This window comes from Vipera ursinii (genome assembly GCF_947247035.1).
Source record: "Vipera ursinii genome assembly, chromosome: 4".
NCBI classification, from domain to species: domain Eukaryota; kingdom Metazoa; phylum Chordata; class Lepidosauria; order Squamata; family Viperidae; genus Vipera; species Vipera ursinii.
In genome coordinates, this window is record NC_139514.1 from 52,948,851 (window position 1) to 52,963,480 (window position 14,630).

Below are 14,630 nucleotides of genomic sequence, written 5' to 3' on the forward strand. Positions count from 1 at the left end.
AAGGGTCTCAGGAGTGGAATACTGGAACGTGAGGGAGCTGTTAGGGCTGATCAAAATCCTGTCGGCAAAGGGGATTTTAATGCATGCAAGCATTCCTACATCAGATTGTTTTAGAGCAGTTTTTTTCTCATCCTCAGCAACTTTAAGATGTATGGACTTAAAGCTCAGAATTCCCCAGCCACTTGACATACGCACATCTTAAAGTAGCCAAGGTTGAGAAAGGCTGCTTCAGAGCCAACTCCAGTTCTGTTTAAAGTCTTTTCTTTTTACAACAATGGCACTCAGTTCAATACTTGATTACATTATATTATTATGTACATGGGTAACTGTTGAATTAAGAAGCATGGCCTGGATTTTACCATTATGGTTTTGATTATGTTACTAATTATGTAATTCCTTTTTAAAATCATCATTTTGAGACTGGATTAAATTAGGAAAGCCAAAATCCTACATAAGAGATTATTTCCATTAAACTCTCTTTGGACTTGTTAAAATTACAGCCTTAAAACTGCAGCCTTTTAGCCCAGTTTTATGCCATTTATCCCAGTAAATCTCTCTTAGCCTTTGAATAAGATATATAAAATTGTGCTAATAATATAAACATGTGGAAGTAATTATTACTAACGATTAATTACTTACCAATCTTTTGGACTTGCCTGTGGAAAGTGCACCTTTTATAATAAATGTGGACTAAATATTAAACAATAGTCATTTATGCCAGGGGAGGTGACTGTTAATTGGTGCATACTGAGGATGTGCAATCCTTTGCATTTCTATTTATTTATGTTCTTTTCACTTCTGAAGGTTCAGTCTCAGCCTGAGGGCATTATGAAGAAGGCTTTTGAACACGTGCAAATTATCACCTACCTGCTACTAGGCCACCCCTTGTAGCTTGCATTAATCTGTGAGAAGTGAAGCTGTCTTAAACTGGCTCTCTTTTTCTCTTACATGTTAAGTGCTAGTTAGAAGTGTCTAGAAGGGAGAAGAGAGAAGAGGTGGGGCAAGCCTCATTTTAATAAATATAGGAAAGATGGCTAGCATTTGAGCATTCTAGGAAAAAGGCTGGGGAAGAACTACATTTCTCCCTGCAGAATGCAGTCCTAAGGGAGCTCCATCCTCTAAGGCTTAGGGCACTGGTAGGCAACCTTGGCTCTTTTGTGACTCGTGGACTTCAACTCTCAGAATTCCTGAGCCAGCTGTGCTGGCTCAGGAATTCTGGGAGTTGAACTCCACGAGTCATTAAAAAACGAGCCAAGGTTGCCTACCCCTGGCTTAGGGCCTGATTCTTATTCCCAGATACTTGTTCTGGACCCTTTTGTCGCAAGCTTGACCCCTTCTTTCTCTTTAGGTGGCTCTCTACCTTCCACCTGCCTATATACTGGGCAGCAGAGGAAAGGGTGGATTTCCCCCCCCCCCACACACACACACTGGTTTTAGGCAGTGGTGGGATTCAGCCGGTTCGCACCAGTTTGGCAGAACCGGTAGCTAATTTTTTTTTGTTGCCCGAGCCCAGAGTGGACTTCCAGAAGCGGCATCCCCACAGAGAACCGGTTGTTCACATATCTGAATCCCACCACTGGTTTTTTGGGCACCGTTTTAAGGTTTCAGAAGAGGAAACCTCCTTAAGATTTCTTAAGATTTTCTGAGGCGGGCTGATCTGAGATGAGCTGATCCAACCAAGAGTCCCAAGTCCTGGCTTTCCTAAGCTCGGGCTTGGGACGTTGTAAATGGAGTTGAACCCCCCCCCCCCCCACACACACACTTCTCCTCGAAGCTTCCCAAGAACACGGGTTGGGAAATGGCGATGGAACGGTTGGCAAGGCTCCAGCCCGAGCAAATGGGAACCTCCTGGTCGGAACTGAACCGCACCGCGGTTCGTCTGGCTGCCAAGGCAGGGCCTGTTCGTGTGGCCCGCAATTCCCGGGAGCTCCTCGGCCTGTCCTCGGCTGCCTCCCGCCACCTCCCTTCCCCCTCCCCTCCCCCTCCCCTCCCCCTCCTCAAGGGAGAGGCTGGAATTCAGCAAGGCTCGCCAAGCTGCCGTTCTGGAGCTGCCGTTGCTTTCTATCCGCCTCTTCGAAAGGAGATCGGCAATTAGCCTTAAAGGGGGATTGGGGTGGGGTGGGATTAAATCTGGCTTCAGGTTGGCGAATGGCGTATATTCTCGCCTCGATGGATCGGCCGAATAAATTCAGTCTACGAGTCCCTCGGGTATTAGGAGGAGCTCTGCGGGGAAATGATTAAATGCCGCTCGAAAAAAGTTTCAACGGCTTTGGTGCCGACGACTCTTCCAGGCTCGCGAATCTGAAATCGTTTTAAGTGTTATTTATTTATTTTATTTATTTTAATTCCATTTATATCCCGCCCTTCTCCGAAGACTCAGGGCGGCTTTACAAACTTAGCAGTAGCCTTCATTCTATGTATATGCCTGCTTATTAGGGCTTTCACACACACCCCAAGCGGCATTATTACAAAGTCAGCTTATTGCCCCCAACAATCTGGGTCCTCATTTTACCTACCTCGGAAGGATGGAAGGCTGAGTCAACCTTGAGCCTGGTGGGATGCGAACCTGTACTAACCTGTTATGCGGATGGCCGTAGGTTTCCAGAGCAGAGGATCGTCCGCCCCCCCCGCCCCGCCCGCTTTCCCATTTGCACTTTTTATTCCGCCGTTTTCCTTTCAGACCTTTCCAGCGGCAAGAACTGACTTTCGTGCGGTCCCTTGAATTCCCGCTGACAGAAAAACCCGTCTTGTTCTTTTTTATATAAAAGGCGTTCAGTGCTATTACGGTAGGCGCGTCTTAATAGCTCCGAATGCGCCAGAAGTGGAGATAATGGAGATAACAAAACTTATAGTTAAGTAAAGGAGGAAAAGAAAGGGGAAAAAATTAATCCAGATCACCTTACAATGGGAAGACTTTATTGCCTTGAAGCAGTTGCGCCTGTTTTGAACAGCGACGAAAAAGCCAGGCCGGAGAGAAATTTTTCTGGCGAAATGCTCCTTTTGTATTTTATTTATTTTATTTTATTTTAATTCCATTTATATCCCGCCCTTCTCCGAAGACTCAGGGCGGCTTACAAGCTTAGCAGTATGAGGCATGAACATAGAAAGAAAGGTAAATGCCAAGGGAAATGGCTTCGCTTTCTGCCTGGTAGAATACTTTTCGAAGTGCAGGATTTTAAGGGTCCTGCCCCATCACGGGGTCCCCGTCTGGAGCCGGAAGACTTTCTGCCCAGATTGGAGATAAAGTCGTACCTCTTCTGCGATGTATAGGACTAAATGCCAACATTGAAAGTCCTCGGACTCGCTCAGTTTGGAAACTGCTGTTTTGTTGTTGTTTTTTTGATTCTGCGGTTTAGGACAGCTGCGTGCCGGATTTTTTTTTTTTTAGTTGTTGTCCCCTCGCTGTGAAAACGAAAGGAAATCTCACAATTTTCCCTCTCTGCAATGTTTATCTGGGACGAAAATCTCTCACTCTAGTTGCTGCCTAAATATATTTTTACCTGGTAGAAAGTCGTGTAACTAGAGAATTCGAACAGAGACAGAAGACAGAAATACATTTTTTAAAAAATGGAATTCAACTACAATTCAAATGCAACAATTTACCCTACGTTAGATAAATTCTGATAGAAAGAAGGGGGTCCGGAGACTGGATGTTTCTATGCTGAAGTTAAGCGAACTTGGAAATATACTTATTCAATCATAGTCACTCTTATCTCCGGGCAATGTATTCGTAGCCCAATTTGGCAATATGAAGAAATCACACACACACACACACGCACCCAGAATTGACAAAAATTCCAAACTGAATGGCTTAGGAGAAAGCTCCATAGGCTCGCTTCTGCAGAGACCGGTGGATAAAGTTGCTTTTAAGCCGCTGATTCCCTCAATTTAAATCTATTGTTTTGGGGGGCCAGGCTCTCTTGAGCTGCAGGCACTTGGCTTCACTGGTGGGATTACAACAGTGAATGTGGCTAAAGGATTTCAGCTTTAGATTTCATCCAGACTTAATGAGTCTTGCAACTCTTAAAAATCCCGCTACAATTACTGCGAAATAATATCAAAGAGAGCCAATCTAATGCCCTCTGACGTTTAGCTCGGAGAACGAATTTGTCGGCTTACACAATTTTATCGAAGCAGTTGCTTACCTTTAAACAACCCATTCCATTCTCTGAATTGTTCTTGATGCGGCTGAACAGCCAGCTGACTTTTGATTTAATGCCGTAGCGAAGCAAGGTATAAAATCATGGTCTTGTAACGTTTTGAAATATTTCTCTTTCCGGAATGAGACAGTATTTTACTTCACTAGGAAAAGACACCAAGAGAAGGAATACACTTCAGATACAACTGGAGGTGTCTTGAACCACGAAGAGGAGCCACAAATCAAACTGCGGACTTTTTCTTAAGAAAACACAAATGCGGATTTGCACCTCATACTGTACGGCCAAGTTTTTCTTAAAATTCGTAGAAAAGAGTTAATTTTCTGAACTGGCAATATGCAAAGCCCAGATTACAATTATTCGAATCAAAGAAATTTATAGATTTTGGACATACTAATGAAGTTGCTCACGGGGGGGGGGAGGAGGGGAGGGGAGAATCCTCTAAGAGATTTTCAATTGTTGAAAAATCTTGTTCGTTAATAAATCGAAGTGCCCTGGAACCTTATACCCGTGCAAGGATTTCTCTCCTCTCCTTCCGGCTATTTGGAAGTACTGTCCGATGGACAGACTTGTTTCGTTTTATCACAACTTGTTCCGATGCTAGTGTATCTCGTTTGAGACTTAAAAATGTCTATCTTCATTTCTATGGTTTTGCAGGAAAAAGCGTTCGATATATGTTTTTCAAAAGCAAGGCCTCGTAGTTCTTTCCCCCCCCTCACCCCCACGTTTCTTTGTAGACGGTTCCCTTGTTACTAAAAGGCAGAGTAAGAGAGAGAGAGAGAAAGAGAGAGAGAGACGCAGAGTTCATGGTTCTGCATGAGCTTGTTTCATTAGGAGGCGCCGCGCAGCCCCATCTCCAGACCGCGGGTGCCTGCCATGCAGCCCCGCAAATCCCAGAGAACAAAGGCTTAGTTCCTCTTGTTCCAAAGGCGGAACGGTTGAGGCAAGTCGCTTCATCTCTCCCGTCTGGATTAGCATTTTCCAAACAAAATTAGCAAAGCCGCAACCCTCACGCTCGTTAAAAAGTCTTGTAGAAGATTAACGGTTACAACGGCTGAAGCGTTTAGGTTACCCCCCCGCCCTCCCCCCGTTTCTCACCAAGCGGCCATTTGAAGCCAATTTATTGCTTCTAATGATTTAACACAGACTTGCTCCTCCGCAGAAGCGGGTGGGTGTGTGTGTGTGTGTGGGGAGGGAAACCTCTTTGGGTTACGACTGCAAAACCATCTTAGTGGGGGGAGTTGGGGGCGGCCTGCCGGCCTGGCCTCTGCTGAAGCGCACGGGTTGACTCCCCTTTCCGGGAACCCATGGCTCCCAGCGCAACAGGAGCGAATCTAAACCCTAAGGGCAGGGGTAGGCAACCTCGGCTCTTTTAGGACTCATGGACTTCAACTCCCAGAATTTCTGAGCCAGCTGTGCTGGCTCAGGAATTCTGGGAGTTGAAGTCCATGAGTCCTAAAAGAGCCGAGGTTGCCTACCCCTGCTAAGGGGGAAGCATCCCGCCGTTGGGCTTTTCCGCCGGACTGAGGGCGAGGAAAGAAAATGGGTCCCTTCCGGAGTTTCCCCACTTCGGCCCGGGAACGGCAGGAGAGCGACGGCCCGCTTTGCATGCCGGGAGAATGCGGGGGAATGTGGACTAAATATTAAACAATAGCCATTTATGCCAGGGTAGGTGACTGTTAATTGGTGCATACTGAGGATGTGCAGTCCTTTGCATTTCTATTTGGAAGCGAATGTTCTTTTCACTTCTGAAGGTTCAGTCTCAGCCTGAGGGCATTATGAAGAAGGCTTTTGAACACGTGCAAATTATCACCTACCTGCTACTAGGCCACCCCTTGTAGCTTGCATTAATCTGCGAGAAGTGAAGCTGTCTTAAACTGGCTCTCTTTTTCTCTTACATGTTAAGTGCTAGTTAGAAGTGTCTAGAAGGGAGAAGAGGTGGGGCAAGCCTCATTTTAATAAATATAGGAAAGATGGCTAGCATTTGAGCATTCTAGGAAAAAGGCTGGGGAAGAACTACATTTCTCCCTGCAGAATGCAGTCCTAAGGGAGCTCCATCCTCTAAGGCTTAGGGCACTGGTAGGCAACCTCGGCTCTTTTATGACTCGTGGACTTCAACTCCCAGAATTCCTGAGCCAGCTGTGCTGGCTCAGGAATTCTGGGAGTTGAAGTCCACGAGTCCTAAAAGAGCCGAGGTTGCCTACCCCTGCTAAGGGAGAAGCATCCCGCCATTGGGCTTTTCCGCCGGACTGAGGGTGAGGAAAGAAAATGGGTCCCTTCCGGAGTTTCCCCACTTCGGCCCGGGAACGGCAGGAGAGCGAAGGCCCGCTTTGCATGCCGGGAGATGCGAGGGAGCCGGCGCAAGATTAGAGCGGGAGCGGCCCCGCGAGCGCGCTTCCTTCTCACTGCTAGGAGAATCCCCTTTGGCTGTTTCGAATCGCGGTCCCGTGGTCAAACTTTGTGGATTTCTCTGTTCTTGTGACGTGCACCACAACCGCCTCCTCTCCTGGCGGAATGGGTCAGGTCTTAATTGCCTTGGTTTGTCTCGGACCGGGTTTATATCCCGCCCTAATCGCCGGTCTGTGGGCAGTTTGCAATCAAGAGTTTGCAACTGACCGGCAGAATCCGGTTCCAAGGATTCTGGTTAAAATTTATTTATTTTATTTATTTATTTAATTGATTTTATATACCGCCCTATTCCCGAAGGACTCAGGGCGGTTTACAGGGCGAGTAGATAAAATAGATAAAATAGATAAAAGGGAATTTTCAAAATTGAAATAAAACCAAAATAAATACGAATGGAACCCACAAATTATCTTGGCATAGCTCTGGGGAAAAAAAAATATTACCTAGCAGAAACAAAAGTTCAAGGAACAAAAGTTTAAAAATCCAGGCTGGTTAATAGAGATAATTAAGCTTGGTGCAGCATCAAAGTGAAGGTGTGAGCAAAAAGAGAATATTGTTACTCCTTCGTATAATTGCTAATATCAGTTAAAAGTGAATGTATTGTGTTGAGGTTGTGAACCTAGGAAGTGAGATTATAAATATTTTTTTCCCCTTGTTTGTGGTAGAATTGCACTATTGTAATGACACCATTTCCCTCTTGTGATTGTGGGCCACTGGTTCTGCTTCATTGAACCAGATACTAAATCTGGCTCCAGAAAGATTTTTTCAACATGCTAACAGTTCGGTGGTGTGCAATATTTTGTGTTTCAAATATAATAAATAATAATAAGGAAACAACACTAGCTGAATTATGAGAATCAAATCAGATTGCCAGACAATGGAAAAAAGATGGCTTTGTACACTGCTCGACAGAATGGCACTGAACTGCAATTCTGTTGCAGAAGCAGAACATCAGAAGAGAGGAATATTATAGGCAAATATAAACTATTGAAATTAAAAAAAAGTATAGTAATTTGGGTTACTTCTCAAACCAAGCAACTGTGCAACTGTTCCAAGTGACAGCAGTGCTTTTCGTAAAGAATCAAGTGGGAAAGAGGAGACAAATAAAAAAGCCGACTTACATATAAAATGCATTTAGCCATGCTTATAACATCTGGTTGCAGTAATTCAGATAAATGCTAGATGGCAGCAGAAAGGGATCAATGATTCTAACTGTCAAATGTTGTGCCTTATGTCATGCTAGTACTATATCCAAATCAAAATTGAATAAAAGGTTCCCACCGGGAATAGGCTGTCACTGTCAAATTTGGTCTGTAAATAAATTATGAAAGTGTCTTTTCTATCCCCAAAGTTCCCAAACATGTACAATGTGTCAGTTTGGCCCCTTTGTCTTCACGATTTGGTAATATGCCAAATTCCTGCTGTTTTAGGGCTGAAGGCAGGCTGAGTTCCCACATGCTTCAACAAAAAAGTGGGAGGCTAATTTCTGCTGTCTTATCAGTTCACAAAAGGAAGCTTACTTCTGGATGTTTTCCAAGGGTGGAGATAGGTCTTCATCTGGATAGGTCTTCCAGATGAAAATATCAAAGTGAAATGGAAATTCTTTCAGGAATGCCTGTAGAATGCTGCGGAACTGCAGTGTTTTGAACCAGTCCACCCATTTTGTTTCATATATATATATATATATATATATATATATATATATATATATATATATATATATATATATATATATATATATATATATATATATAAGAACCTTATTTCAGAATGTAGATGACAATTTAGGTCTTCTTAAGAAACCAGGATAAATTAGTGGTCTTGATTCTTCAGACAATACATGTGGTAAGTGCTTTTCTTGGAGAAGAGAGTGGGATTTATACTGTCCAGATGATGGCTAGCTGTGGTGTTTCCAATGGGCAGAAGAACTAGACTTTTTTTTTTGGAACCCATGCATTAGTGGGTGTTGGAGGTTTTGGCAGATTGTTTATTGAGAATGTGACTGATCTGTAGGGTCATTCCCCAGATTCAAGTGAAGTAGCAACATTTATACTTTGTATGGAAAACTATGAGGGGAGGTAGCAGGGTTAAAGGCAGGGTGGCATATTCTGTGAAGGGAAGAAGGCAGGAAAGATGAAAAACAAATTACACTGAGGCATCAAACTTTGTTCTGCTTTTGCCTGAAATTGGAGTTTATAAGGAAAAAAAAAGACAAACTTGTAGAAGGAACACAATGAATCCACTGAAGCAGTCACAGTTTGAGCAAAGAGACTAAACCCACTTAACTGCTGTTGCTTTTCCTGTATCCCAGAGCTAACTGAGATCTGTGGTGGTTACTTGGAAATTCTGAGAAGGTGGGGGGGAAAAGGACTCTTTTGAAACTGCATTTAGTCAGGTTCTGTTGGCTAATTTGAGGGAAACTTGTGTGTGTGTTGTCTGAAATTATCCCTTAAAACAGCAGTTGAACTCCAGGGAACATGTGAAGGCAAAAAGAGAAAGGGGTGACAGAAGATGAGATGGTCAGATAGTGTCATCCATGCAATGAACATAAATTTGGGCAAACTCCTGGAGGATGGGGAGGGGGCTGGCAGTTGATGGGGTCGTGAAAAGTCGGACACGACTTAGCAACAAAACAGCAATCATGGATTTTATGTTCTACAAGAAAAGGCCACCTAGCCTCTATAGACACAATAGAGGGGATTCTCCTACCTAACAAATCCTACCATTCTCTCTTTCACCCACATTCTCTGTTGAGGCCACTTGGTTTTTAACCATGACTTGAGATATTGTCATCTATGCCTTGACTGAAGCTTCTTGATTTTTTTTCCAGGTTTGGGAGATGCTTGGGGACAACCAAATAGATTAGGTCCCTTGGATAACATTGCAAAGGAGCTGGGATCACATTTACTTCAGGTAAAAACTTTGGGAAGCAATGGCTTCCAAGGGTCTAAATGAGTTTCTCCCATGTTTGGCATCTGATACATCGCATAGAAAAAAGAGCATGGAAGGGTTTCTGCCACTGAACTGTGGTAATTTCACTATTTTTCAAGCAACCTTTTTTAACCTTCCTTAAAATATTTAAGAAGTACATATTTCAACAAAGGTAAAAAATATTTGCTTGAGAACATGGAGTAACACTGTCAGTCAGAATAGAATAAAGTTTTGGTAAGATAAATATTTAATTTGTACTTTCAAGAATTGAAGCTATGATCTTCAGTATTCAAAGCAAATGTTCTGCCACTGGATTACACTACTCTAAAATTGCTTCCAAATACCCATTTTGGGGATTGGAATGGAATTTTATGGAATATCACTTTACTGCTTTAATGCAGTTTTAATTTTTTAAAGTTGATTTTATTTGAATTTGTTAGACTTTGGTATTTTAAACTAGAAAGTTACTTCATTTTTACTGGTTATTTTTTAAATTCTATTTGTGAGGCTTCAGATAAGCATTTTGTAATAGGTCAAAAGAGCATTTTATAGCCATATGTATAGTTTTAATTTTCAAAGAATTTCCATATTATAATTTTGGAAATTAAAATTTCATATTTTAATAAAATTTTCTAGGTATTTTAATTTTATGTACAATTTCCCAAGAGTCCATTTTTCAGAGAATCCTCTATTTATAAAGACTTTATTTTAAAAGACAAAGTCAGAAGAACATAAACATTCCCTCAAGCTAAAATTAAATTCGTAAAATATGAATAATTCTTCCAGCCAATTAAGATTTTTTTCTCTTGAGAATACCATAACAGAACTTCTGTGAAGAAATATTTTAAACTTTATCATCTTGATACAATAAATTGCTGCCTATGCAAAATTATCATACCTAAAAAGAGAATGATTTAGAAGTGATTTTATAGCAAGTATATAATAAAGACTTTATCAGGCCAATATGGGTAATATCTTTTTAATATATGTTCTTCTGTAGGGGGAAAATAAAAACTTCTCACAAGGAACTTGATTGTAAATTGTAAGTGGTAAACGTTTGCTCTATTTCTTTCTTTCTTTATTTACAGACTCTGGATGGGTTTGTTTTTGTGGTAGCGTCTGATGGCAAAATAATGTATATCTCGGAAACAGCTTCTGTTCATCTAGGTTTATCCCAGGTAGGAATGTTGAATGCTATGTTGGAAAGGTATCTAATATTACCTTGCCAGAAATATACAATGTCCTGCCTTGTTTGATTTTACCTTTTTTTTCTAAACAAGCAAATAAATTGTAGGTAGATATTGCAAATCTGGTGCTATTGACAAATAATTAAACAACTCAGTTATCAGCCAAAAGACAAAAGAAATTAAGAACAGCCCTGGCAAAAAAATGGAGTATCCCAGCTACCCATTAATTGTTAATTGATAAGGTGCTTGTAATTTGTCTCTCATGTAACCTGCATCTGTATAACCAAATTATCTTTCCCATCGTTCTCACATCCCCATCCCAATTTAAATCCTGAATCAATCTAGACTAGTGTTTATCTACCTTGGCAATTATAAGATGTGTGGACCTCAACTCCTCAGCCAACAAATCGCCAAGGTTGCGAAATACGCATATGATGAAATGAGCAGCCTTTTAGTAAAATGCGTTAGTCAGCAAAAGTACTATCAGACTCCTCCTGTCTTTCTGCCCTTGTAGGCCAACATGGCTCTCCTCCTAAAATGTCAGCCACCTTTGTAGCACACAATTCAAAAAAATGCAATGCAACCAAAATCCTTTCTAACTGGGTTCAGAGTATCCTTTAGTGAAATCGATGATATAAAGAGTGTAGCTGGAACAATCGGATTTTTGCAAATCCCTCTAGCATTGCATTTCTCTTCTGGAAATAAAGAGATAGCATCAATTCATCTACCTTCTAATCTGGGATTTGGGGTTGCAAGAATGTTGTTGACTTGGTTCAATATGTCTTGCGAGGATGGCATAGATTATCACTAATGTAGAGAAACTAGTTTTTTGTAATTTACATCTGTTGCTGGGAGACTTTCAAACAGCTTTTATGTTCTTTAGCATTAACAATTAGAAACTTAATCTAAGATGGTTGGCTGGTTTCAGAGTTGAAAAACCTAGGACATATCAGCTGTGGGTAACAACAATGCCAAGTAGCAGAGTTAATTGTAACAACTGGCAAATGTAATTCATTAACAACAATTGGATACATACTATTTTTCTAACCAAGAATGGATGGGGGGAATTGCAAATTAAAATTTGGAGAACCATTGCATTTTTATATATAACATTTGAGTCTAGGATTCTTTGCTATATTTTCCCCTAATATTGGCAATAAAACTATCTCATCAGGCTGTTTCTTGAATCTTTGACTGCAAGTCTTCTAGTACAAATACCAGTCTTAGTGAAACTGCAGAGTATACCCAATTTTCAAGCCATGTCTTATATCCAGAACTGTATGAGTGTAGCTAATTTGAAATGCTCAAATCCTGCTAATTAGCTTTATAGAAGTATTTAAAGGCTTTTAAAACTAACTTCCTTATGAAGAATGGGAAAATAAAAATAATAGCAGTATGAAAAGTCACTGTAGAGATTCTTAACATTAAAAAAGATAGTACCGATATAGATATATACAATAATCTTCAAGCCATCTTCTGTGCAATAAGTTAGAACTACCATAGTTAGAATTAAGTACAGGAAGGCCTGGAGGAACGTTGTCCATGGGGTTGCGATGGGTTGGACACGACTTCGCAACTAAATAACAACAACAACAAGGCAATATCATTTTTGGTCAACAGCTGCTTTTGAATCAAAGTAACAACTCACATTAGAAAACATGTAGTAAATTATATGTAAATCAAACGTATAGCTTATAAGGATTTCTGAGGTATTGTATTAAAAGATGAGAGAACTTACAGTAATTCTCATTTTATTACCTGTTTTCTTGGCAGGTAGAACTAACTGGCAATAGCATTTATGAATATATACATCCATCAGATCATGATGAAATGACAGCCATTTTAACAGCTCACCAACCACTTCATCCCCATATTTTACAAGGTATTTCATGCTTTACTTAAATGTTTAAATAAAAAAGATGGTAAAATATCAAGCTGAGCTTTGCGCTTTCCTTATGCTAAAATCTTGGTAAATAGCCAAGTTCTATCCTGTTACAGCATCTTCTTCTGCCAAAATTTGAAATATTTGCCTAAAACAGGTACTGTTTGTTGCATATGTGGCTTTTCAAATTTACTTGAATACTTAAGTGCAATTTCAGGATTATAAGCTACTACAGGTATCCAATAATAAAGGCTGTGTTCTGTAGAACAGGGCTTTTCAACCTTTTCACCCATTGTACCACTTTTAGGATATGGCAACATCTGAGTACCACCAGTCACCCAGCAAGGTGTCAAAAACTTGATGACCAAAAAAAAAAAGGAAAAAAGTGATGAAGTACAGGTAGTCCTTGACTTAAAACAGTTCGCTTAGTGACTGTTCGAAGTTACAATGGCACTGAAAAAAGTGCCCCCCAAGCCACAGCCGAGCAAGACACCTGCCTGCCCACCCGGCAGCACTCTTCCTCTTGTCTGAGGTTTTCATTGTTGTGAGCATTTCTGTTGAGGATTGGCAGCGGGGGTGGGGTGGGGGGTGTTTGGTTTTTATTTCCCCCCCCCCCGCTGGGTGGTTGCAGCAGGTTTTGGTCACTTCACATGACCCTGGGACACTGTGACCATCATAAATATAAATCAGTTGCCAAGCATCTGAATGTAAATCAGAAGACCCTGGGGATGCTGCAACATTCCAGCTAATCGGCGCTTCTTCTGGGCTCAGCAGAAGCACCGGGATCAGCGCAGAGCTCCAGCTGGAGCCTGGCGCTAATCCTGGCACTTCCACTGAGCCCTGACAGCCCTGAAGAAGCGCTGATCCTGGCTCTTCCGCTGAGCCCTGACAGCCCTGCAGCTCCAGCCATCTCTCGCTTAGGCTTGTGCAGTGCTGCCACCGGTTCAGCTCATTCCCCTCCCCCGCTACCACTTTTCTAGGATGGCTGCGTACCACCTGCCAGGTGCCAATGTACCACAGGTAGTACCCGTACCACTGGTTGAAAAGCCCTGCTGTAGAACAATTATTTACAGGATATGAAATTACAAAAAGAGCCACAGAGAAAAATGTATGAAAACACATGAAAAACGGAAGAGAGCCAGAAAGATTGATTTCATTTTGTCATCTCAGGGATGAGTTTGTGGCCCTTAAAAGGCACAAATGTAATTTCACAGAAGTGTGTAGAGAATCTTGTTTAATAGTTGTGTGCAATCTGAGTGAATAAATACAATTCATTACAAAGATACCAATGCCTATTTTTTATATATATACCATGACATATAACAGAACAGACTCTTTACTTATACAGAGGACATTTTATTTTAGAATTAGTTTTGAAGTCAAACATGTTGTCTTTGAATCTCCAAAGACCGGAAAGAGATAATTGAAGAGACACACTTGATGAAAACAAATAATTCATTTTTTAAAAATTACATCAGTGACAGATATATGTTTTGTCTTTATATATTGCTGTACCATTTTTGTTAATTGGGATCTTGTTTCAGACTGGATATGTAAATAAATGTCTGACTTTGGATAGATATTTAAATTTCTTTCCTGGGTTATATAGTCTTCAGATACAAAAAACATACCTTCAATTTGATCTGTAGATTTGAATCAAGCTCACAAAAAGAGGCACAGATAGAAATATAACAGCTATTTTTCTAGTTTTATATCTGACTAAAGCATGAAGTTTGAATAAAAAGACTGGAATTCTCCTAACTTATAACTAGGGCTTATGGCCAATGTATATACTATTAAAAAGGAAGGAAAAGCAAAAATATTACCTATAGTTATACCTTGCAGAAACTATCCTGTTGAATCAACAGCATGGCATATATCTGGGGGATACTGTTATTTTAGAACTATGTAATCTATAAATAATAATTTTTATTTTATGTTTTAACCCTGTTCCTTAACAATGTACAATGTTTGATTGAAATAACTATTGAAATATAAAACAAATAATAATAATTGAAAAGATTTAAATCTTTAAAATCCCAGCCCATAACATACACAAACACACAG

At 40.8% G+C, this 14,630-nt stretch overlaps 1 protein-coding gene across 1 annotated transcript in view; it reads left to right on the forward strand.

The window, feature by feature from the left end:
• SIM2 (SIM bHLH transcription factor 2) overlaps nt 1-14,630 on the forward strand; it is a gene marked incomplete at both ends in the record, with an annotated part of 42,462 nt that overhangs the window by 8,466 nt on the left and 19,366 nt on the right. Inside the window, 3 exons of the mRNA XM_083361439.1 lie at nt 9,394-9,476; nt 10,583-10,672; nt 12,455-12,563. Of these exons, the coding sequence (XP_083217565.1) occupies nt 9,394-9,476; nt 10,583-10,672; nt 12,455-12,563 (282 nt within the window). The remainder of the gene's footprint in view (nt 1-9,393; nt 9,477-10,582; nt 10,673-12,454; nt 12,564-14,630) is intronic.